Consider the following 26,311-nt stretch of genomic DNA (forward strand, 5'->3'; position numbering starts at 1 on the left):
ATTACGTCTGCACGACGCCTGGAGACTTGCCTGCAAACCGGGGTGCAAAATGAGTAAGAAAACCTCAGCGATCCCACGGGATAGTGAGCGGGCGGCAGTCCGAAAATCAGCGCGGGGCTCATCGCGCCACGCTTCCCCAGGGGCGCGGGAGTCTTCGGGGTCCGATTCTGGCTCTTCACAAGTAGGACGAGGTGAGCGTGCAGCTAAATCTATGAGCCCACAGGACTTGACAAAGTGTCTGGAGGCAATTCGGGCAGAGATTCGCGCCTCTAAAAATGAGATACTGGAGCACGTGGACGCGCTTAGCGTTGACCTGCGAGAACTTGGAGGCAGAGTTGAAACGCTTGAAGAGCGAGTGGATGAGCACGCGGACAAGCACGAGGCCATGGAAGTGAGCATGGCTAAATTAGCTGCACAAGCCGAGGACATGAAGTACAAATTGGACGACATTGAGAACCGCGGACGTCGCCAGAATCTTCGATTTCGGGGCGTACCGGAAAATGGCGACAAGGAGAATGTTCCAGTCATGGTGCGGGCCCTATGTGCGCAACTCATGGGTGAGACCTTTGATGCTGAAACGCTGGGAATAGAACGTGCCCACAGAGCTTTGGGTAAACCCAAAGATAACAAGCCGAGAGACATTGTAGTGCGCTTCTCCACTTACGCAGTTAAAGACCAGCTATGGCAGAAAGCTCGCCAGAATCCGGTTCTACAGTATAAAGATTCCCGCGTTTCCATCTTTCAAGACCTCTCTTTGTTTACCTTAACCCAACGGCGAGCAATGAGGCCAGTACTTGATATTTTGCTAAAAGAGAAAATTGCATACCGATGGGCTTTTCCCTTTGCGATCTGCTTCGACCTTAGAGGGGAGCAACACCGTTGTCGTTCGGTGGGAGCTGCGTGGAAACTCCTGCACGAGGCTGGATTAGCCCTTAAGGAGTCCTTACCAGTGGCGATGGCTTCCTCTACTAAGAAACGGCTTCAAAAGTGGCAGAGAGTGGAAAATGCAACGAGAAGCCAAACTTGAGACCGGTAGTCTGAACTGGCTTGATAAAAGTTAGATGACTGTTAATATGCAAAGGGAAATTGACTTTGAAAAAAAAAAAAAAAAATTTTTTTTGAATGTTTTCTTGAGATGCTTTTGCAATACAAATTGAAATGCATAAGAAAGGAGAAGGATAATATAAAGATGAAAATTAAAGGTAGGAGGGGGGAGGGGGACGGGAGGTTTGAGGGGTATGCGTTCGGTTCCTGGGTCATTGTTCCTCTGCTATCCCATTCAGTGGCTTAGCGCGCTGTTTGGTGGGGGGTCGACAGGGAGGAGGGGAGGATTGGGGGGGTGGGCTTGGGTAAGCAACGGGGGGGATGCTAGAGGGGATAGGGGGGGCTTTAGGGGAGTAGAGGGGCAGTTAAACTTTAATTATCCAGCGAGTGTTCCACATACACTGAGGTAGATGGTTGACTTTAAAATTCTTACATATAATATCAAAGGTCTAAACACTCCATTTAAGAGGCATTCCTTATTTAAGGAATTACAACTAATGTGTCCCCAAGTGGTACTCTTACAAGAAACTCATTTTCATAAAAAGCATGAGCATCTGTTGACCTCGTTACAGTACCCAAAAATTTTCTATGCTTCTGATATTAAAGGTGTCAAGAAAAGGGGAGTGGCTATTATGTTCCACAGAAACGTACAGATGCAACTCCTGCACTCCAAGAGGGATGCTGAGGGTCGTTTTCTATTCCTGCATGTTATGCTGGATAATAAGGAATATACGCTGGCAAGTGTCTATGCTCCAAATGAGCGACAGGAGCGATTTTTCCGGCACCTTCAGAAGGAGTTGCAGAACTTTGCTCGGGGCAAGGTGATAGTGGCGGGAGATTTTAATGCTACTATGCAACCGAGGTTGGATAAGACCGCTGCACCCTCCTCCAATGACTATAGAATTTCTAAAGCTCTGGGGAATTTTGTGGAGGCTATGGGACTTTATGATGTATGGAGACTGGACCACTCGGGGGGAAGAGATTATACATTTCATTCGCATGTGCACTTCTCTCACTCCCGACTAGATTATGTTTTCTTGGATAAGGGTTTGTCAGAGGGGGAGGGGGGATCATTCATAGGACACACTACAATTTCAGACCATGCCCCTGTTTGGGCAATAATTCCTTCTTTGAAGGAAGAGCCACGAGACAGAAGGTGGACTCTTAACAACTGTCTACTACAGGACCCAGAAATTATAACTAAATTTCGCTCTGTGTTGAAGGAGTACTTTGATCTCAATTTGGATTCAGGGCCAGCTTTGGGTACAGTGTGGGACGCTTTTAAGGCTGTATCTAGAGGTTACTTTATTAAATGTGCCAGTCAGCGATCTAGAACCCATAAAGTGAGATTAGCTCAGTGTATGGAGCGGTTAAGTGCTCTGGAGGACAGGTATAGGGCCTATGGCTCGGTAGCTGACTTCCGCAAACTGCAGGCTTTACGATTGGAGCTGGCAGCCTTACATGACGAGAGCCTGCAGTTTGTCAATGCACGTCTGCGACAAGTTCATTATGAATTTACAAACAAGCCAGGCAGGGTGCTGGCCACTAAGTTAAGGAAGATGAGGGCAGATAGACATATTTTGAGAATGAAAGATGATAGGGGTACCATGTTGCACACCTCAGACAAGATTAGAGAGCGTTTTGCCCTTTTTTATGAGAACCTTTATAAGGAGGATGCTGCTGTACAGACTGAGGCCATTGACCAATATTTGGCAGACCTGGGTATGTCGGTGCTAACTGACGAACAGAAGAGAGAGTTGGAGGCACCGGTGACAGTGAAGGAAGTAATTCGTGTTATTAAAGCGCTGCCGACGGGGAAGGTACCGGGATTAGACGGATTTACTAATGAGTTTTTTAAGCTTTTTGGGGGGGAATTGGCACCATATTTGATGTTGGTTATTAATTCGGTGCGAGCAGGTGCGCCTTTCCCACAGTCAATGATGGAGGCATGGGTGGCGGTGATACCAAAGCCAGATAAAGATAATACTGAGTGCGCTTCGTACCGCCCCATCTCGATTCTTAATACAGACGTAAAAATATTGGCCAAGGTCTTGGCAAACCGTTTGGGTGACATGTTGCCTAGTTTGGTGCACCCTGACCAAGTTGGTTTTGTAGCAAATAGACAGGCCTTGGATAACATCCGTAGAACGCTGGATCTACTCTTTGCAGCTCGGTCGAGGGCCTTGCCAGTGGTATTACTGGGGTTGGATGCGGAGAAGGCCTTCGACCGAGTTCACTGGGGATATCTGGATAAGGTTTTGAATAGAGTGGGAATTGGTCCCTATTTTAGAACTTGGATTCAAGCACTATACACCTCGCCACAGGCCTGTGTAAGAGTAAATGGTGGTAACTCGGGGATGTTCGGACTGGGCCGTGGCACTCGCCAGGGATGTCCTCTGTCGCCTCTGCTGTTTGCTCTGGCGATGGAGCCCCTGGCGGTTGCCATTCGGGAGAATGTTGACATTACTGGAGTGCGGGTGAGAGATAAGGAATACAAGATTGCTTTATTCGCGGACGACGTGCTCTTGTCCTTAACTAATCCGGTGATTTCCCTTCCAAATTTAATGAAAGAGATAGGGACATATTCTAGGATATCTGGCTATAAACTCAACGCGAGTAAGTCAGTAGGACTGGCTGTGGGGATGTCGCAGGAGCGATTGGAGGCGTTGAGGGCCTCTTTTGCTTTTAAGTGGACAGACCGGGACATTAGATACTTGGGGGTACAGATTCCAGGGAACCTAGCAGACTTGTTTGCGGTAAACTACCCGGCCCTGCAGAAAGAGGTCTTGAGGGATTTAGAAAGATGGAACTCGATGGACCTTTCCTGGTTAGGGCGTATAGCTGCACTCAAAATGAATATTTTGCCCCGACTGCTATACTTATTTCAGGTGCTGCCGTTGCGTGTTCCCAGGGCATTCATATCTAAGCTTCAGGATAGCCTGATCCGTTTTGTTTGGCACCAGAAACGACCACGTTTGCCAAGAGCTTTCTTGTATAAAAGTAAGCGAACCGGAGGCCTTGGAGTGCCTAATCTGTATTGGTACTATTGTGCTGCACAGGCTAGATCGGCAGTGGAGTGGTTCCGAAGGGCAGATCATAAGCTGTGGGTCCATCTTGAACAAGACTTAATCGGCTCTCGTAGGCTGGGGCACTTGATGTGGCTTCCGAGTAAATATAGGGGACAAGTTGATCGGTTCCCGCCTATGATGCAGGCTACATTTTATTATTGGGACCGAATGTTCCGGGAGCGCCGTCCCCCAGTGTCAGGACTGGCCCCGATTGTTGACAATCCCATGTTTGGTCCGGGAATGGGGAACACGGTTTTCCGTAAGTGGGCTGCTTCGGGAGTGGAAATGTTGGGTCAACTACACATAGGTGAACAGTTGGTGCCCTTTGAGACATTGATGGCGGATTATCGGCTCCAAACTTGTGATAGATTTGCTTATGGGCAACTGATACATTTTTTGAGAGAGCCGGCTTATGTGGAATGCCGGAGGCGAGAGGTTCATCCCTTAGAGGAAGTGTGTGTGGACTCTCGCAGTACCCGTGGACTGATAACTTATTTATATGGTTATTTGGGGACGCACCTAAAACCTTCCCACTTGCATCGTAGAAGATGGGAACAGGAGTTGAATTTTACTTTACCTGATGCGGATTGGTTGCAATTGGAGAAGAGTATCTTGAAATCCTCTATAGCAGTGGCTGTTAAGGAGAACTCGCTTAAGGTATTCTATAGGTGGTATCTTACTCCGGTACGTTTGCACCAAATGTTCCCTAGAGTAACAGCGAGCTGCTGGAGAAATTGTGGAGGAGTCGGGACGATGGGTCACATTTGGTGGTCCTGTCCTAAAGCTATAGCTTACTGGAAGGGAGTTCGATTTCGTCTTCAAACCTGGCTAGGCAGATCTGTGCAGTGGCATCCCTTAATTTTCTTGCTGGGCCAGAGACCCATGGGCTTAACGGGTAACCAATGTTTTATGATGAGAGGGGTCCTGCAGGCAGCTCGTATAAACCTGGCAAGAAGTTGGAAATCCCCGCTAGTACCCTCATTGGTGGGTTGGATTACAAAGGTGCATTATATATGTGAGATGGAGAGACTGACGGCAGTAAAAAAGAAAACCCTGCCAAAGTGGGAAAATGTGTGGAGATCTTTTTTGAATGCTTGTTCTGGATAACTGGTTGATTGAATTGCAAGGGTGGGAGGGGGGGAGGCAGGGGTGGAGGGCGGGGGAAGGGGGGATTAAGGACTCATAGGGTAGTAGAATAGGGATCTTATAATTTTAAAAACTGTTAAATCCTGAAGTAATATTGGACGATAGAATAGTGCTGTTATCTTTTGCCATTGTAAGGTATTTTGATATATTCACTACAGAATTGTTATGGTGTGAAATGTAGTGCATTGTTCTTGGTTTGCTTTGTCTTAATGACATCTAATAAAGACTTCTATAAATTAAAAAAAAAAAAGATAAGCCAAGGCACTGTATTAGAAGTGCTCTTACGTTAAAAGAAATAAAGTTGTTTTATTTCAACTTGTTTCTGAAGTGGGACATAATAAAGAGTGTTAATTGGCTTAAAGAAGTGTGTCAGGTCTGTGGGAAACTTGGGTCCGGAATACAAAAGTCTTTAGCACCACCAGAGCCACACCCCTGCCATAAATTGTGGTGGTGGGGGGAGGGGGTTGAAGTGTTGCTTGAGGAGCACCATGATATGGAGACTGAAGGACCCACCCATCAAAATATAAATGTATGTAGATATATGCATATAGATATGGGGAAGGAAATATAAGGGGCGTGCACAAGATAAAGCTTTGGTTATTTTTGGTTCATTTGGTCCCTTTTTGGATTTTGAGTTCACTTCACATATTTGTTTAAGTAAAAATGCTTTTATGCTTTTTTTTTTTTTTTTTTTAACAAACACTAATCAACTTTAAGTGCATTCATTCTCAGGTCAATCCATGTTAAATCAGAGTAGGGGTGCTTGTTCTAAAAAGCATTAAGAAATGGGCTTAGTGCATTTTAACACAGGATTTTCCTGCATAGTAAGCTCATAGAGAATTTTTTCTTTTTACTAGCCTCATGCTAATTTTTCCATTGGTGCTTGAGCCCCACAAAAATATCAACATGGGAGCACTTAGCGCCTCCTATTTATGAGGCGCTGTGTGCTGCCACATTAACTGTATTTTACCTGGTGAACATTTCCATGTCTATTGACACGCCCCTTGAGAGAAAAATTCTGAGAAAATCAATGCACAGTTTACTGTGCGTTAAAGTGGTTGCACATTAACCTGTTTTCACATGTTACCCATTCATTGAGAGTGGAATTCTACATATATCGCACCAAATGTTAAGTGCCAGAAAGATCCGTTCTGAGCCCTGATTTGATAAAGGGCTCCATACCTTTATAGAATACTGGGACAACGCGCAGGTGGCACCGGACTTATGTCTGATAGAAACAGGTGTAAGTCTGGCAGCCAAAGTTAGGCATGGATTGGCACTATTCTATATCTTGTCACTTACCTTTTGGGAATCCCCAAGACCCGCCTGTGCCCCTCCCATAGCCACATTTCCTTTTGGGTTGTGAATGGGAAAAGTTAGGTGCTAAGTTCTAACACGCAGGGACAATCTGTGCACAACTTCAATTAAGCCCCAATTAGCACTAATGAAGTGTCCAATTGGTGCCCATTTTCTCATTGGGGGTCATAGGAGCTGGCTCTGTGGGTGCTGTGGATGCTTGAGCACCCCCAATATTGAGAAAATTCTTTGTATGTGTCCAGGGAGGGTTTATTTCCATTGGGCTTATTACCCCCAATAATTTTGAAAAGTTGGCTCCTATGTTTAGGGTAAGTGCCTAGAGTATTTTAGTAAAGGGGTCCTATAATTATGTTGATTGTAAGGCTCTCTGTAGGTGCACTATTTTTATGTACAGTGCAATCCACTTAAGTGCAAGGGTCTGGGACCAAAGAAACGCATGCAGTTATCCAGAGCGTGCACTTAACCATGGTGACTCGAAGCTTGACATCTGATAAACATATGTACAGTACTGTTTATTATACATACAGTATACAGTCTCCGTTAACTGACATTAGGCTTACTTAAAGTAATCAGTTATAGTCCTCTGTACAATCTTGGGTCTGTGAGTTCCATAGACTATGCCAGACGGTAAAAACTGTCATAGCACTGACATCCATTGGCCTCCAGATAGGCCCACACGGTGTTGAGACTCTCCAGCACTCTTGCAAAAGTGACAGGAGGAGGTTGTTGAATTTTGTCAGCATGTGCCTCGCTGCTCATTTCTTCATCTGTTCCTTCATCAGCCATTGTTGCCTGCGTGTAGGCGCATATCTCGATATCAGTGCTGTTTTCAGCTGTTTGAAGATCGTAATCAACAGCTACGTAGCGATGGAACTCCTCTTCAGTAACACTGGCTGGGATGTCAATAACCTCTTCATCTGATGCGTTTGCAACAGCTGCATCTGTTTCGTCCCTCTCCACATCCTTAACAAACTTGCCCGCTTGTAGCAGTTCACAATGGTTGCCTGTGTAACATGATTCCAGGCTTCTTTCTGCATATGTAGGGAATCCAACAGTGATAGATTATGAGCCAGTTCAACAGCACGTTTATCCTTGCCAGTCTGGTCATCCGTAATGCTCATCAGACGATGTAGCACAAGAGCCCAATAATGTTGTTTGAAATTGGCTATTATGCCCTGATCCATAGGTTGGATCAGAGAGGTAGTGTTTGGTGGCAGGAAGACCACCTTGAAGACGCTTTTGTGCCCGCATTCTAGTGTCTAACTTCTTTAGCCACTGCTTCCAGATTTCCCCAGTCATCCATGAATTTGCGTTAGCCTCGTATGACAAGGAAGTCGCTTAACATTCTTGAAGCAATGGGGCTGTTTGCTCTTTCCGATGACGAGGGGTTCCAACTTCTCACTTCCATCCATATTGCAGCAAAGGAGGATCATCAGTCGGTCCTTCAACGTTTTACTTCCAGTTAGTTTCGGCTTGTTTGAATGCAAGTGTTCCATCAGGAATCGCTCGCCAGTAGAGACATTTTTCGTTAGCACTGAAAATGTCACGAGGTGCAAACTTGTTCAAGATGGTAGGAAGAACTGAAACAACCCAATTTTCAGCACCAAAGTCATCAGCGTCTTGTTTCTCACCATGCTGTTAATTGAATTTTATGCTGTTCCTCTCCTTCCATCTTTCCAACCATCCAACAGTGGCTTTGAATTCAGTTAGTCCAAGACTTTCAACTACTGGTTAGCTTTCTCCATAAGCAGTGGACCACTGACAGGAAACTGTCTGCTCCTGACTTGAGAAAACCACCAAAGAAGAGCATCTTCTACCTCCTCAGCTTTACCCTCCCGTTTCCGTTTCTGTTGTGGATTTGTATTGTTTTGCCAGTCTTCCAGAAGCTGGTCTTTCTGCTTCAAGACATGTGAAATTTGACTGGGATTGACACCATATTCTTTAGCAATAGATGCTTGACTTTGTTTTCTAATTTTTTAAGAACTTCTATTCGTTCAGCCAGTGTTAAAGTCTTACAGTTCCGCCGCAATGACGACAACCCCGGTTTACGCTCTAACAACATTATTTCACTTATTCTGCCTGTGGCAGTTAGAGGCAGTAAATTTGAAATCTCGGTTGTCACTCACCAATCGGCTTCCATATTCCATGCACGCTTATGCGGAGTCTTTCCTGCAGAGGAGCAGTCTTAAACCATGCATATAAGTGAAGCTTGCACTTATCAGTGCTGCACTATACCGAAGTTTGTCCCCATAGAAATTGATGGTGCCAAAAACGGGACTGAAGTACAGCTGCAGTTAAACAGAGCATGCGCTTATCCGACGTGCACTTAAATGGAGTGCACTGTGTGTGTGTATATACATATATACAGTGGTGGAAATAAGTATTTGATCCCTTGCTGATTTTGTAAGTTTGCCCACTGACAAAGACATGAGCAGCCCATAATTGAAGGGTAGGTTATTGGTAACAGTGAGAGATAGCACATCACAAATTAAATCCGGAAAATCACATTGTGGAAAGTATATGAATTTATTTGCATTCTGCAGAGGGAAATAAGTATTTGATCCCCCACCAACCAGTAAGAGATCTGGCCCCTACAGACCAGGTAGATGCTCCAAATCAACTCATTACCTGCATGACAGACAGCTGTCGGCAATGGTCACCTGTATGAAAGACACCTGTCCACAGACTCAGTGAATCAGTCAGACTCTAACCTCTACAAAATGGCCAAGAGCAAGTTGCTGTCTAAGGATGTCAGGGACAAGATCATACACCTGCACAAGGCTGGAATGGGCTACAAAACCATCAGTAAGACGCTGGGCGAGAAGGAGACAACTGTTGGTGCCATAGTAAGAAAATGGAAGAAGTACAAAATGACTGTCAATCGACAAAGATCTGGGGCTCCACGCAAAATCTCACCTCGTGGGGTATCCTTGATCATGAGGAAGGTTAGAAATCAGCCTACAACTACAAGGGGGGAACTTGTCAATGATCTCAAGGCAGCTGGGACCACTGTCACCACGAAAACCATTGGTAACACATTACGACATAACGGATTGCAATCCTGCAGTGCCCGCAAGGTCCCCCTGCTCCGGAAGGCACATGTGACGGCCCGTCTGAAGTTTGCCAGTGAACACCTGGATGATGCCGAGAGTGATTGGGAGAAGGTGCTGTGGTCAGATGAGACAAAAATTGAGCTCTTTGGCATGAACTCAACTCGCCGTGTTTGGAGGAAGAGAAATGCTGCCTATGACCCAAAGAACACCGTCCCCACTGTCAAGCATGGAGGTGGAAATGTTATGTTTTGGGGGTGTTTCTCTGCTAAGGGCACAGGACTACTTCACCGCATCAATGGGAGAATGGATGGGGCCATGTACCGTACAATTCTGAGTGACAACCTCCTTCCCTCCGCCAGGGCCTTAAAAATGGGTCGTGGCTGGGTCTTCCAGCACGACAATGACCCAAAACATACAGCCAAGGCAACAAAGGAGTGGCTCAGGAAGAAGCACATTAGGGTCATGGAGTGGCCTAGCCAGTCACCAGACCTTAATCCCATTGAAAACTTATGGAGGGAGCTGAAGCTGCGAGTTGCCAAGCGACAGCCCAGAACTCTTAATGATTTAGAGATGATCTGCAAAGAGGAGTGGACCAAAATTCCTCCTGACATGTGTGCAAACCTCATCATCAACTACAGAAGACGTCTGACCGCTGTGCTTGCCAACAAGGGTTTTGCCACCAAGTATTAGGTCTTGTTTGCCAGAGGGATTAAATACTTATTTCCCTCTGCAGAATGCAAATAAATTCATATACTTTCCACAATGTGATTTTCCGGATTTAATTTGTGATGTGCTATCTCTCACTGTTACCAATAACCTACCCTTCAATTATGGGCTGCTCATGTCTTTGTCAGTGGGCAAACTTACAAAATCAGCAAGGGATCAAATACTTATTTCCACCACTGTATATATTCAAATTTGTTTAATATGTTCATATTACATCAATTTCCTAAGCATGTTACACTTCCTGTATTCACTGGCAATAATGAGTGTTTTCGTACACTTGCTTTCTAACCTGTCAATTGGGTCGTGAAGTTTTACCAGCATAGTGGTTGAGAAACGCCATATCCTTCTGCGTCAATTTGTGTACAAATGACTTCATAACTCAACGACTGCCAGTTGGCATTCCAGTAAGCACAGAACCTGTCTGAAAGGAGACAGAACACACTTTCAGCTTCTAAACCTGAATTTATTAAGACATTGATCGATACCAGAGAGCACATATGAGATGTGTAACCAGAGCGAAAGCCATGTTTGAAACCCCTGTGCAGTTGCTGGCCCTGTAATCCATCTCTTAATACATTCACTTCTTTTCTAGTATTTCTTTCCCTCGGAAAGCTGATGTGCAGAGCTGCTCCTGGGGGATACTGGGAAGCAGTATTCTTTTCCTTCATTTAAAACCAAGAGGCTATCATAAATAGCTAAAGCATGAACACAGCACCTGCTCTAAATCGGGCATGAGTGTGCTTGCAGAAACAGCATTTGCTTTTAGCCGGTGGTGGGAGGCAGGGCTGGTGGTTGGGAGGTGGGGATAGTGCTGGGCAGACTTATACGGTCTGTGCCAGAGCCGGTGGTGGGAGGCGGGGCGAGTGGTTGGGAGGCGGAGATAGTGCTGGGCAGACTTATACGGTCTGTGCCCTGAAAAAGACAGGTACAAATCAAGGTAAGGTATACACAAAAAATGGCACATGTGAGTTTATCTTGTTGGGCAGACTGGGTGGACCGTGCAGGTCTTTTTCTGCCGTCATCTACTATGTTACTATGTTTTCAAAATATTCAGTTAGATTATGAATAATCTTATTAGCTATTGTCACTCTATTTTCTAGTCTATTGCTAAATATTGCTTAGCTCCTGACTTTGCCTCTGAGATGCTTCTCTCCTGTCCACTTTTTAAATGACTGGTTAGTGCCAATGTTCAGCAGCAGCATCCGATTTCAGTGCTGCTGAATATTGGCAGCTGGCCTGAGGCATGTTTAAAACAGGCAGGAGTCTCTCCTGCCCTCTTAAATCAATTCAAATATTGACCCCTGTAATTAAATCAGTCAGTCAGAACCAAACCGTGTACTTTGCTTTCTTTTCCAGAGATCATTGATGACCTCACCAACTTGGTGGAAAACACAGATGACAAAATCCGCAATCAGACCAGACGTGTGAAGCTAGTGGATAAAAAATCAACGTCCTGTGGTAAGGCTCCAATTTCTTTCTTTTTTTTTTTTTTTATTGTTGGTACATATGAAATATAGGGGCATGTTTAGTAAATTGGAGCAAGCAGTTCCCACAGGACTGCAGTAACTGCTACCATGGCTAAAACAAGTCACCATGCTAAAAATACTGCACTAACTGCTTAGCATGGGATGGGGTGGGAACTGGAAGGGTTACAGACGGAAATTGGGCGTGAACTGCACAATGAAATTAGTACATTGTAATTAGTGCACATTGTTGCTTATAACGTTAAAGCGGGTGTACTTAATGCCTTCTCAAGTGCATCTATGCCAAGTGTCATTGAACTTAAGGTGTGGCTAGGACCTTTTTAGTACCTTAACTGCAGAGGATTTGGTGGGCACACCCCCAAGACAATACATAACCTTTGTACTTACCGCACATTAATTTTTGCTCTTAAAGCATGGTAACTGCAGAAACCTCCCCAGTGAACAAATGTAAAAAATTCTGAATCAGGTAAGTTCTTTTTCCAGCAGTTTCAGCAGGTGGCTTAGATGTGTCTTGACTTTGGTGCCTTACTATCCCACCTGTTCATTAAACTCGGCACTTGGCCTTCTTTTGCCTTGCACCATCTTTATAGAACTCTCTTTCTCCAGATGTGAGTTTTCCTATCTGCTTTGCCATCTTCTTATAGACCATTTATTTTCATTAGCATTCATTGACTCCTTGTAGGTATCTACTAACACTAGTATCTACAGATAGAGTGGGTGCCTAGGCTTGGGGCCTAGTAGGTAATTGGCTTTTCTCTTCTTCTCTTCTCTCTTCTTTTCATCTCCTTCTGTCTTTTCTTTCCTTGTTCTCTGCTTACTTTTTACTTTTCCTGTCCTGTTGTGCATTGGAGTTCCTTTCTTATGTTAGTTTATATACTGCTTTGATGTTCTGTGCCGAAAAGCGGTGTATTAAGTACCCAATAAATATAAACATATGGGACTTGAGTTGCTCTTTTCACTATAGAGATGGAGAGTGATTTAGGTATGAAGTATTTCCAAAATTGTTCTGCCCTGGACCAACTTCATGTAAGCCTTTCTTGGAGTTCAACGATCAGATTTTGAAAACTTATAATTCTTTTCCCCGGTAAATATTATTGTAGAGTTTCAGGGAAATTAGAATGCTTTTTCATTGCTATTCATATGAAGAATGTTTTGAGGAATAAATTAATGGTGGAGATTCTTACCTCTGGGTGAAGATGAATGAGATACGGGTTTGTTGTAGTTATTATTTGCTATGCCATGTTGTCTTGCCTTTTCTATCTCCATTGGTGGACCTTCAGATATGTTATGTAATGTTATATGAGACTTTTAGCCTGCCAAATCTTGAATTTGAGAGGGGGTAACATAAAAAAGTACAGATTGAAATCACCAGGATGTTACAATAAACATTAACAAAAATAATACTAGTAAAAACACAGCTAATTATTGTTAGGAAACAAATATGTTTTAAAGGCCTTTCTAAAAACAAGTTTGATAGAGAACACAGCTCTGAGGGTAAACCATTCCATAAACGAACTGCAGAAAATAAAGAAGATCTAGAAAATAAAGCTTTAAAACAAATTTATTTATTTATGGCATTTATATCCCACATTATTCCCACCCATGGACAGGCTCAATGTGGCGTACAATAGTCTATTAAGTAACATTAATACAAAATACAGGAATTAGCGTCAGAGAAGGGAGAGAGGAACAAATTCCTTTAACAGATGGAAAAGCCAACATTATACAGTTACATGTTCTTGATAGTACTGAGCTTTTTAACAGCTTAAAGCTGTACACAGAACAAAATCCATGAAGACATTTAAAGACAAGACATAACAGCTTAAATTTAATTCTAATCAGAACTGGTAACCACTGTAGCCTTGTCAGCAATGGAGAAACTCTATCATACTTCAAGCATCGAAATATCAGTCTAGCCGCTGAGTTCTGTATCATCTGTCTAGAAATCTAGATATGCTTTTTTTCTCTTCGTTAAAGTGTACGTGTGGGAACATTCCTTTTTGTTGTTTATCACTGTTTTCTCAGAATATGCTATTAAAATAAATTAAAAAGTAGGCTCTTTTCCATCCCATATGGAAGAGAGACGGGAGATTTGAAGGTACACAGCTGTGGAGGGGACCAAATAAAAATAGACGTTTTCTTAATGCCCACGTAGCTGTCCAGCTCATTAGCAGTACAGCTGTGTCAGCGATATAAATGCTACAACTACAGTACTTATCCAGTACCTTTTCTTCTATTAAGAAGGGGCTTTCCAGATGAAGAACATATTGGATCTTCTGTTATTACGTGCAGAATGATTATATCATAAGTACATAAGTATTGCCATACTGGGAAATACCAAAGGTCCATCAAGCCCAGCATCCTGTTTCCAACAGTGGCCAATCCAGGTCACAAATACCTGGCAAGGTCCCAAAAAAGTACAAAACATTTTATACTGCTTATCCCAGAGTCCATTTAATAATGGTCTATGGACTTTTCCTTTAGGAAGCCGTCCAAACTTTTTAAAACTCTGCTAAGCTAACTGCCTTTACCACATTCTATGGCAACGCATTCCAGAGTTTAATTACACGTTGAGTGAAGAAACATTTTCTCCAATTCATTTTAAATTTACTACATTGTGGCTTCATCGCACGCCCCCTAGTCCTAGTATTTTTTGAAAGCATAAACAGACGCTTCACATCTACCCGTTCAACTCCACTCATTATTTTGTAGACCTCTATCATATCTCCCCTCAGCCGCCTTTTGTCCAAGCTGAAGAGCCCTAGTAGCTTTAGTCTTTCCTCATAGGGAAGTCGTCCCATCCACTTTACCATTTTCGTCGCCCTTCTCTGCACCTTTTCGAATTCCACTATATCTTTTTTGAGATGCGGCGACCAGAATTGAACACAATATTCGAGGTGTGGTCGCACCATGGAGCAATACAAAGACATTATAACATCCTCATTCTTGTTTTCCATTCTTTTCCTAATAATACCTAACATTCTGTTTGCTTTCTTAGCCGCAGCAGTACACTGAGTAGAAGGTTTCAACGTATCATCAACGACAACACCTAGATCCCTTTCTTGGTCTGTGACTCCTAAAATGGAACCTTGCATGACATAGCTATAATTCGGGTTCCTCTTTCCCACATGCATCACTTTGCGTTAAACGTCATCTGCCATTTGATTTAACGACTTTGAGTAACTTTGTGTCATCAGCCAATTTAATTACCTCACTAGTTACTCCCATCTCTAGGTCATTTATAAATATGTTAAAAAGCAACGGTTCCAGCACAGACCCCTGGGGAACCCCACTAACTACCCTTCTCCATTGAGAATACTGACCATTTAACCCTACTCTCTGTTTTCTATCTTTTAACCAGTTTTTAATCCACAATAGAACACTATCTTTTATCCCATGACTCTCCAGGTTCCTCTGGAGTCTTTCATGAGGTACTTTGTCAAACGCCTTCTGAAAATCCAGATACACAATATCAACCGGCTCACCTTTATCCACATGTTTGTTCACCCCTTCAAAGAAATGTAGTAGATTGGTGAGGCAAGATTTCCCTTCACTAAATCCATGTTGACTTTGTCTCATTAATCCAATCCAAGGTACAAAACAGGACACGTGGATGCCAACAAGTTAAATCTCTGTGCAGCCTTTTCAATATAGGGTTCGCAGACTCTTGTTTTCCTTTCGGAGTTTTTCTATTTTAGCTACCAGTCCCTCATTTAGTAAATATCTTTCAAGTGAAACATACTTTTTATGCAGCTGCATATGAAACTGTTGGTGAGGCAGGGAGAAGTGTGTGTGTGTCAGGGAGAAAGACCTGTTGGCTGGGGAAGGGGGGTTAAATTTTGCTGTGTATGTGGCCTCAACTTATACAAGGGTCACGGCAATATTTGGCCATTTTTAGTCCCAAACTGCCCTCAACTTATACACAAGATCGATTTTTCGTCAAGTGTATATAACCTAGTTGTTAGTGACTTGTTGATACGTAATCCTGTGTAACTAATATACAGATTTTATTTCATTATGATAATGTCACAATCTACATCCCTTTCAGACACGATCTATCAGAAATCACCAGTGACATCAAGTGAGGTTTGAACACCATGGACTCATGGGCAAACTCATTTCAACTGAAGTTGACAACTTATCCTCTCATCCCAGCACAATAATTACAAACCCACAACCTTAATCACTTCAGATCATACTCTCCCCATCTCAGATAGTCTCAAAATACTAGGTGTTACAATTGATTGCAATCTTACACTTGAGACCATAGTAAACTCCACTGTAAAGAAAATGTTCCACTCAATGTGGAAACTCAAAAGTATAAAACCTTTCTTCCTGAGGGAAACATTCCGTAAACTAGCTCAATGGTACTAAGCCATGTTGACTACTGTAATGGAATCTATGCTGGATGTAAAGAACAACTCACAAAGAAACTCCAGACAGCCCAAAACACAGCAGCCAGGTTGATATTTGGTAAAACACGATTCCAAAGTGCCACATCACTCCATGAAAAACTACACTGGCTTCCGATCAGTGAACGCATCACTTTCAAAATCTGCACCCTGGTCCACAAGATTATCTACGGTGAAGTCCCAGGTTATGTGATTGACCTGATTGATCTTCCAACTAGAAATAGAACCAGTTCATCACGGACTTACCTGAATCTCCACTACCCAAATTGCAAAGGACTTAAATACAAGATAATCCATACGTCCAAATTCTCCTACATAAGTACACGACTGTGGAATGCACTGCCACAAGCTGTGAAAACAATCTACGACCATCTAAAATTTAGAAAATCACTTAAGACTTATCTGTTCGGAAAGGCATACCCGACTGACCCAACATAAATGCCTCAACTCCGCAACACTTCAATACCAAAGATCGTATTGGACATTATCAAACCCTCCCTTTCTTTAACCCTATGTGCCTTAATCTTATCTTCCCTATTCCACCCTAATATCTAATTATATTTGTTACCTACCGGACTTGGCGAATGCCTTTCAGTATTATGTAAGCCACATTGAGCCTGCAAATAGGTGGGAAAATGTGGGATACAAATGTAACAAATAACTAACTAACTAACTAAATAAATTATGTTTGATATTCTGCTCTCAGCAAGCAAGTTGTATCAAAACAGATCACAGTACAAAACAAAACGAAACAACAAAAAATACAGAATTAATAAAATCACACAGTTATGCATACATTTTAAAAAATTATAGATTTCAGTTTCTTCCATGTGTGTAACAATGTGTATATGAGAATTGTCTGACCATTTTATATTCACCATTTCCAATGCTGATAGATATTCTATTTTATTGTCTTTTTAATTTTTTTTATTTTCAGGTGTTTTAAAAATAACAATCCAAGAAACCTTTTGTTACAGGAAAAAAAGAAGCAATTATACACTGCATGCAAATTTATCTCATGAATATTCATTGTGGATATACTGAAAACCTGACTGGCTAGGGTGCCTCCGGGACTAGGTTTGGGAACCACGGACATAACTAGTGACAAGAAGAAAAGGAAAAAAGAAATCCCTATCGGGGAAAAAAATTACTCCTTTTTAAAGTCCATAATTAAGGAAAGGAGAAGAGGCACAATTCAATGAAATAATTATTAGACACATAATAACACAGAAAGAAGCTAAACCTGAGTTAAATATCACATTATGGAGTAGACATTACTGGCATGGGTAAAGGTGAAACAGAAGATGCAGCAGCAGTTTTAGAATTTAAAAGCTGAGTCAAATGTGATACTTAGTGGAATTAAACTTAAGTACACATTTATAGGGAAACTGTATCCAAAATAAACCCCCCCATTTGCCGAACCCTTGGCCTGAGCATGAAGAATTTGTGTCTTCTCTTCTGCGTGGCATGAGCCATGTAAGGAAACTTTCTGATCTTACTGTTCAGGAACAAAACATCCTTATGACGGAAAAATAATCTTAAGACCCAGTCACGAATAGTTAAGCTCTGGAATTCGTTGCCAGAAGATGTGGTATCAGAGGTTAGTGTATCTGGGTTTAGAAAAGGGTTTGGACAAGTTCCTGGAGGAAAGGTCCATAATCTGCTATTGAAATACACATGGGGGAAGCCACTGCTTGCCCTGGGATTGGAGGCTTGGAATGTTGCTGTCACGATCCCAGGCTTTGAACAACCAGGCACGAACTCTGGAACAACGTGAGCCCTTGGCCAACTGTCGTCGAGCGGCAGCAGGAGGCAAAAAAAACCCCAAGCAAGACTGGACAGGATTCAGGATGCACTTGCCTTGGCTGGAACCAAATGCTGGAACGGACTTGGCTGGACTGGAACCAAATGCTGGAACGGGCTTGGCTGGACTGGAACCAAATGCTGGAACGGACTTGGATTGGCTGGACTGCAACCGGATACTGGAACAGGACTCAGGATTCTCAAGCAGGATTCAGGATTTACAAACAAGCTTGGCAGAAACAGGATTCACGTTACTCAGGCAGATTCAGGATTTACAAACAAGCTTGGCAGAAACAGGAGCTGAAAGCAAATGGGGCAGAGACAAGCAGGAAGGGGACTGGAGCTGAAGGCAGAGGGGACTAGAACAAGCAAGACAGACTAGGCAGAACACAAAGCTGACCCACACAGACAAACAACTGAACTATGGCTGAAGCTAGGGTAGAGGGGACTAGAACTAGCAAGGCAGACTAGACAGGACACAAAACTAACAAACAGGGAAGAACAGAAACAGAAGTGCACACAGGCACCCAAACTAAGAAAACAAGACACAGAAGTGCCCACAGGCACACAGACTAGAACGAGGCAAGAAATCTAAACAGAAGTGCCCACGGGCACACAGACTAGAACTAGGCAGGAGTGCTACACTGCACATGGACTAACCTGGGGACCTTTGGCATTGCAAAGGCCCTGAATGGAAGTCAACCACTTTATAAACAGGACAGAGACAGGAAATACACAGAACCCAAACTGAGGCTTGAAACACAGAGGAAGTGGAAACCCTATAGGACAGAAACAGGAAATACACACTGAACACCGAAGTGAGGCTTAGAACACAAAGACAAACACAACAATGCAGATAGAAGCCAGCTCATGAGCTGACCAGCAGAAATAAGGTGAGTCAAAAGAGGGGTCACGGCCACAATCGTGACAGTTGCTACTATTTGGGTATCTGCCAGGTGCTTGTGTCCTGGATTGGCCACTGTTGGAAGCGGGATACTGGGCTAAATGGACCATTGGTCTACCCAGTACAGCTATTCTTATCACCCAACATAACCTGCTTGCAGTGGAGCAAGGTGAAGATGCTGGTGCCTTTCCTTTAATACTTTTGTTTCTGAAAGATCTCACACACCATCTGTCATATAAGTCTTTTCTTGGCTAAGGGTTTTTATGAAGATGACCATTGTTAGCAGTGTGTGTTACCGGTGTTATGATATACCCTGATGGAGGCAGTTATCTGAAACATGTTGTGTCTTTGAAATTTTAAATATAATAAATTCTGTTTTTCACTGGTAATTTTTTTTTGTAGACTCATTGCTTATTTTTGGTGACCTGTGCTTTGTGCAGTGGGGCACCTTTATATTCCTATCTGGTTCATCAGTAGAAGAAGAACATAAATAGAAATCACCATCGGCATCAGGAACTCTTAAACACCATTATCATACCCATTTGCAATTGCATAGGCTGAAAGTGGAATTAAAGAGACTTACCTAGGGTTGCACATATTTAGTAGAGGAGCTGGAATCGGAACCCAGATGAGAATCTGCAGAGAAATGCTTTGGTTTGGCAGCACAGTAAGAGAGAAGCCAAGGATCCTTGAGGCATGGCTTTTTTCTTGTAAGAGCCCAGGAACTGCCAGCTTCTCGATTTCTGCTCAATTACACATGGAGAAGGAGAAACTACATAATTTTATAACTGCATGGGCGTGTGAAAAGCCTGAAAGGGTGTCTATTTCAAGCCTGTTTTTTAAAGGCAACATTGACAATTTTATAAAATAGGTTCCCAGAACCAGCCCCAACAGCACAAAAAAAATAAAAAGCAGTAAAAATGAGAGTCCACATGTGGAGTGTAAAAACATTTTATAAAATATATGCATGCATCAACTGTTTCTCCACTCTGCCCAGATTATGCCCCCAGAAATGCCCACATGCACAGTTGGCACAGCCCTCTTTTTACGTGTGTATGTGGTTGCACAATTTTAGAAGTTCTTTTCTCATGTTCTCCCACAGTGTTGCCATCGTAGGCCTCTATACATACAGTACTTTACTGCATCGACATACCCAAGTGGTAAATCGAGAGTTAATCAGAAACCACAAGTAGATCAAAACAGTGCCCAGGAATAGTTAAGCAGAAGTGAACTGAAACCTAAAGATGAGAAATGGATCATATCCTCACAGGATAGCAAATGGTGGACAAGACGGTTCGTAGCCAGAATAGGAGAGAAAAAGTGAAACCAGTTTGTTAGAAGGCCTGTACTCATAAAGGCTCAATATTGTAATACATCTTATCCATTGGAAATTGTGCAAATGATATAACATCAACTAAATAGAACTGTGAAGAATGAAGAAGCTATGATCACATGGGACATTCTCAATCCCACTGACTAAAAAGCTTCATGCAAGATAACTGAACATTGTGATATAGGAGAAAAATACAAGAACAGCCTTACTAATAGAAGTGTTGGTACCAAGCAGCTATTCCATACTGCATGTGAAGAAATAGAAGATCCTCAAGTGCCAAGAAATGCTATTAGTGAGGGAAAAATTGTATTAGGTGCCACAACCTGCTGTAAAGGGAAATTGAAATGGGACTTGATATACTGCCTTTCTGAGGTTTTTGCAACTACATTCAAAGCGGTTTACATATATTCAGGTACTTATTTTGTACCAGGGGCAATAGAGGGTTAAGTGACTTGCCCAGGGTCACAAGGAGCTGCAGTGGGAATTGAACTCGGTTCTCCAGGATCAAAGTCCACTGCACTAACCACTAGGCTACTCCTCCACTAGCAATATTCCATGTAGAAGCCTGCCCTTGCAGATCAGCAACGCGGCCGCGCAGGCTTCTGTTTCTGTGAGTCTGACGTACGTGCAGGACGTCGGACTCACAGAAACAGAAGCCTGCGCGTCCGCGTATCTGATCTGCAAGGGCAGGCTTCTACATGGAATGTTGCTAGTGGAATAGCAACATTCCATGTAGAATCTCAAATAGTAGCAACATTCCATGTAGAATCTCAAATAGTAGCAACAGAATCTCAATAGTAGCAACATTCCATCTAGAATCTAAAATAGGGAAAGGGAAATGGGACTTGATATACCGCCTTTCTGAGGTTTTTGCAACTACATTCAAAGTGGTTTACATATATTCAGGTACTTATATTGTACCAGGGGCAATGGAGGGTTAAGTGACTTGCCCAGAGTCACAAGGAGCTGCAGTGGGAATAGAACCGAGTTCCCCAGGATCAAAGTCCACTGCACTAACCACTACGCTACTCCTCTATTCCCCAGTAAAGAATTTCCAAATGCCCTTTGTCATGTCATGTCTGCATATTCCTGATTTACTGTTTTTTTTTCCCTTGTAAACTCCAGGAGGCTCTCTGGCACAATGTAAGTGTGGAGATGAACTCTAGCAGTACATCTGAGAGACTGGCATGGGGCAAGGTTCATTCATGTCAGGGTATGCGTTAAACTAAGTCGATAGAGCCACAGTTCTGTTGTTTTACTTCCAAAGTTATATTTCACACCAGTGCAAGTAAGCTGGTCCTTATATTATTGAAGAAATTTTTGGTCTTAACATATTTAGTTTACAGTGAATGTGTCATATATATTGTTCCCGTTTCTTTCTCGATATTGTTTGTGTAATACTATTTAAAGGAGTAGTGTTAGCAAAAGTCTTTCTAGCTGATTCATTTGAACTTATAAACAAATGAAATTGAGATAGCATATCACAATGAAATGAAACAAAGTACAAACATTTTTTGAAATGCTTGTTCCTTATTTTCCCTGTTTCTTTCCTGTCAATTGTTATATTTCTTTTTATAGAATTTTGAATATTTTTAATTGTAAACCGCTTTGATTTTTACTTGAAAGGCGATATATCAAATTTTAATAAACATAAACATAAGAAACAATTTAAGCATAAAATGACCTAATTACGCATGTCGCTTTTATTGCAAAAGAAGCATAGAAATTTAGGAAATGTGGAAACCCAGTTTTACAAAGCATGTAGAGATGGGAATTGAGATGTGCAGTTGATGTCTAGATCGGGACGTGGAAACCTCTTATAAAATGTGTAAGGACTTGCAAAGCTGCTCATCCATGCCTGTCCATGACCTGCGGATGCATTGATTTTAAACACATGGAAAAAAAGTGCTACTTTACCCAACATGTGTGCGGGAGCAGCTTTTTCAAAATAAAAGTTTTATTATTATTATTTAGCTCACACCTTTCCTGTGGTAGTTCAAGTCCACTTACATTCAGATACTGCAGGTGTTTTCCTGTCCCCGGAGGCATTTTACTGAAGCTTAGCATGTGCAAATAGACATTAGCATGTGCTAATTGCCACTTGCCTTATAGGTAGAAAATAGGATGCACAGCATTTAGCACATACTAAGGTTTAGTAAAACGGCGCTAGAGACCCAGATGACTAAAAGTAAATGCGGGCACTAGAGGGCAGTAGCACCGGACTAGCTCCTGCATTTACACAGTGCCCATGGTCTAAGGGCATCAGGTACGAGAGGGTAAGAACAATGCAGAGCTCATTTAAATTATTCTGCCCCTATAATCAGAGCACAGCGCTCTGATCATAGGGGCGGAATAGTGCCTTAACCCCACGTCGGCTCAGAGCTGGTGTTAGGGTTAAGCCTCTGTTCCTGCCTGTACACCACCATGGCCAGATCAGCAGGATTATATTTCATGGAAACCATGTCCTGGGGTCCTCGTTTTGTAGGTGGGACTGGAAGAGGAGGGAAAAGTGTTCCCTCCTCCTACAACGAGGTTCAGGGAGCTGGTAGGGAACACTGCACCACCAGGGCAGGTGGACACCTGGTTTGGCAGCCCACTTAGGCCACCATGGATTTTGTTTTAGGTGTGGGGAGGGGTAGGGGAGCTGGCCTTGTGTTGGGGGGGGGGCCTCCAGCCCCTGCTGTCGGTGTCCCAAGGGGGTGTGGGGGTTGGGGAGGCACTAGGCTACCAGGGCCTTGATTTTCCGGGAGGGAAGGGGGGCAACTCCTGTGTTTCACAGGTCCGGACTTGATGGATGATCAACGCTAATGTGCTTAAATTTACATGTTGTTAGTATTGATTATTGGGGAGTTAATTTCCTGTGCTGTTCCGATGCTATTTTTACGGCGCTGTTTCAGGCGCGGAGAATTGATTATTGGCCTGTTACATATCTGAAGCAGTGGAGGGTTAAGTGCTTATCCAAGGCCACAAGGAGTGGGATTTGAACCTTGGTCTCTTTGCTGTAACCATTAGGCTAGTCTTTCACTCCATTATATTAAGGTGGCAAGACAGGTAGAAAAGGCATGTTTCTGTACATCTCTTTAGTAGTAGCAGCTTGGTTATCGCAGGAGACCTTACCGCCTTCTAAATAGGAGGCGGTAAGGACTCTGGGAGAAAATAGCCATGTACCAATGTGATGACTTAGTACACATCCATTTATTTCCTCTTTGAAAAAGATACTTTTTCCCTGCTGCAGTAAAAGGGGTCCTTGGCTTGTGGCAAATCCATGTGCCGACGCTACCATGATCCCCTTTTACAACAGCTTGGTAAAAGGACCCCCCAAATGGCCTATTCAGTTTGCCCGTTGAGAAGTCATCTTGTCATGTCACATGACATATCTTGGAAATATATTTCATCTTTTGCCTGGCTAGAAAGTTCTAGAGCAGCAGTTCCTAAATCAGTTCTAGAGGTCCACCAGTCATTTGGGCTTTCAGGATATTTGCAGTGGTTGTGCATGAGATAAATTTGCTTGTAAGTATATCTCATTGAGTATTCACTGTGGATATCATGAAAACCAGACTGTTTGAGGTTATTGGGGAAATTCTATCTTACACCAGCCTGGTATGTATAACTGTATTTCTTTAACAATGTGAACAAGATTTTATTAAAAGAAAACTAACCTAATCATTGAATATCTTTAGTAAACTAATAAATGTTTTAAGGTGCAAAATTTTGGGACTGATGTTCTCAGGGTTTTGTAGTCCTGAAAGCTTATATCTGAAATCTTGTGGTAGGCTTCATATAATGAAATCATTCTTATTTTTGGTGGGCTAACATGCTATGGCCTTTGTCCTTGATTAGACAACGTGAAATTGAAGATAAAAAATCTACTAAGCTTCCGTGACAAAAATAAAAAGGTTGAGGGAATAAAACTTCCTTCAGATATCTTATTTGAATGCAGCAGCTGGGCTTCAAGTTTACATGACTTGTGTTAATTTCTCAGCTAAGCTTCTCCAGGCTGGTTTTGATGCCTGCTATTCAGTTTCTTATTTGAGAATAGAATTAAATCCTAAACCTACAAGAAAGAAAAATTTGTGTTAACCTGATGTGGATGGAGAGAATGACAAAGTGGATTAGAGAATCCCATCCTTCTTCCCCCCCCCCCCCCCCCCCCCCCCTTTGTGGGTACAATCCAGTCCAGGTAGAGGCCATTAACAAGCTGTTTGATAGTATGACTGCCATGTGATTCCGTTGACACTCTTTGGGTGGTCTTCTACAAGATGCTCCAAAATTAAGATTAGAATGAGGAAACCAAGGGGACAATCAGAGACAGTGAACTAGATGGGAGAAATGCAGCTTGACATGGGCAAGGAAGCGTAAACTAAGGAGAAAATGTGGCAGTTTCTGACTGCCTTTGCTACTATTTTAGTTAGAATCAGACAGTAGAAAGGATTGAACGAGCATATGTTTGGTACTTCTGCTGGCAAGTTTCAATCATCAAGGCTTTAAGGGGATAATTTTATAACAGGACACCTGTGTGAGAAGTTCAGAAAGCCCTTATTTTATAAAGACAATGTAGATACTTATGTGCCTTTGTAAAATAGGCTTCCAGTTTCAGTACTTTCTCCAGAAAAGCTGTATATATGTATGCACGTACTCTACATGTGTACCCACTTATTTTGTAGCATACTTTTGGACAGCTTTTTTTGCTGTCCTAAGTTTATCCAGTCACCGCTAACCAGGTAATGTCAACTCCACCCAGGATCTGCCCCTGGTCTGTCAGGATTTTTAGCTGCCTTATTATGTATTTGGCTTTGATATAGTGTCTTAAAGTGGTGTAAAATCACAGAGAATTGCAATCGAAAAGCAACGCCATCAACAATAGGAAAGAGAGTATACATTCTCTTAGAAGAAGACAGCCATCAACACCAAAGGTGGGAAATGAATTATAAAATATGCCCACAAATCTGAAAATTCTGAAAACTTATCAAAATGTTTTGCAAGTGCACATCATTCTCAGGGTATGAGGCTGTTCTGCCCAGATAAGCCCCGCTGAATATCAACCCCTCAGAATTTCAAGAATCATTGTGTAAAGATTATTTTTATTCTGTATTCAACCTAACCAAAGCTTGCCCACATGATTCTTATTGACAACTGTTATACATCGACTATGTTTCCCACTATCCTTTTTGCTACCCCATATCCATTCCTCTCCATCTTCCTACGCCTACCTCCCAACGCTCATTTCCTACTGCACCCAGTCCCTCCTATGTTCAATTCACTTATCTGTTAACCCCATTAATTTTGCGTTTACTACAGACTGTATATTCTTCTTACGACTTTGTAATTCTTTATATTGTTACTATGTAAGCCGCATTGAGCCAGCCATGTGTGAGAAAGCAAGGGGTACAAATGTAATAAGTAATAATTGTGTTCAATTTTCTGCCTCTGTCACAGTGCTAGACATCAGGATTTGGCATTTCAGTATAACTGACTACTGGCTTCCTCCTTTGAAATACAGCCTTAATTGTCTGGTTGAATAAAGTGGAATGTTGCTCTTTGTATTTTTTGACTGGGATCGAACTGCAGGATCTGAGCTATGAATTGAAGCTAGCCCCTTCTTGGTCTTTTTTTCTTAGAGTCAAACCCTTGCAATATTGGGCCTTAATGCCTAACCACCATGGCCAGATCAGGAGGATTACATTTCCTGGAAACAAAAACAAACCAAAAAAAAAAGGCTTTGTTTCATGCTTGTGTTGTTTTCTCTTCCACAAGGTGGCATTGCAGTCTTGTTATAAGACATAAGCATCGCCACGCTGGGACAGACCAAAGGTCCATCTAGCCCAGCACCCTGTCTCCAACAGTGGTCCATCCAGGTCACAATCACCCAACAAGATCCACAGAGCAAAGCATTTTGTACTGCTTGTCCCAGGAATAGTGGATTTTTCCCTATGTCCATTTAATAACATTCTATGGCCTTTTCCTTCAGGAAGCCGTCCAAACTTTTCTTAAACTCTGCTAAGCTAACCACCTTAACCACAT

At 42.6% G+C, this 26,311-nt stretch overlaps 1 protein-coding gene across 2 annotated transcripts in view; it reads left to right on the forward strand.

Moving 5' to 3' along the window:
• Window positions 1–26,311, forward strand: part of STX8 (syntaxin 8) — a 287,100-nt gene that overhangs the window by 197,567 nt on the left and 63,222 nt on the right. For both annotated transcript variants that reach the window (XM_030208103.1, XM_030208102.1), the window contains exon 7: window positions 11,711–11,812. In XM_030208103.1, coding sequence (XP_030063963.1) covers window positions 11,711–11,812 — 102 coding nt within the window. The remainder of the gene's footprint in view (window positions 1–11,710; window positions 11,813–26,311) is intronic.

This window comes from Microcaecilia unicolor, chromosome 6, assembly GCF_901765095.1.
Source record: "Microcaecilia unicolor chromosome 6, aMicUni1.1, whole genome shotgun sequence".
NCBI lineage: Eukaryota > Metazoa > Chordata > Amphibia > Gymnophiona > Siphonopidae > Microcaecilia > Microcaecilia unicolor.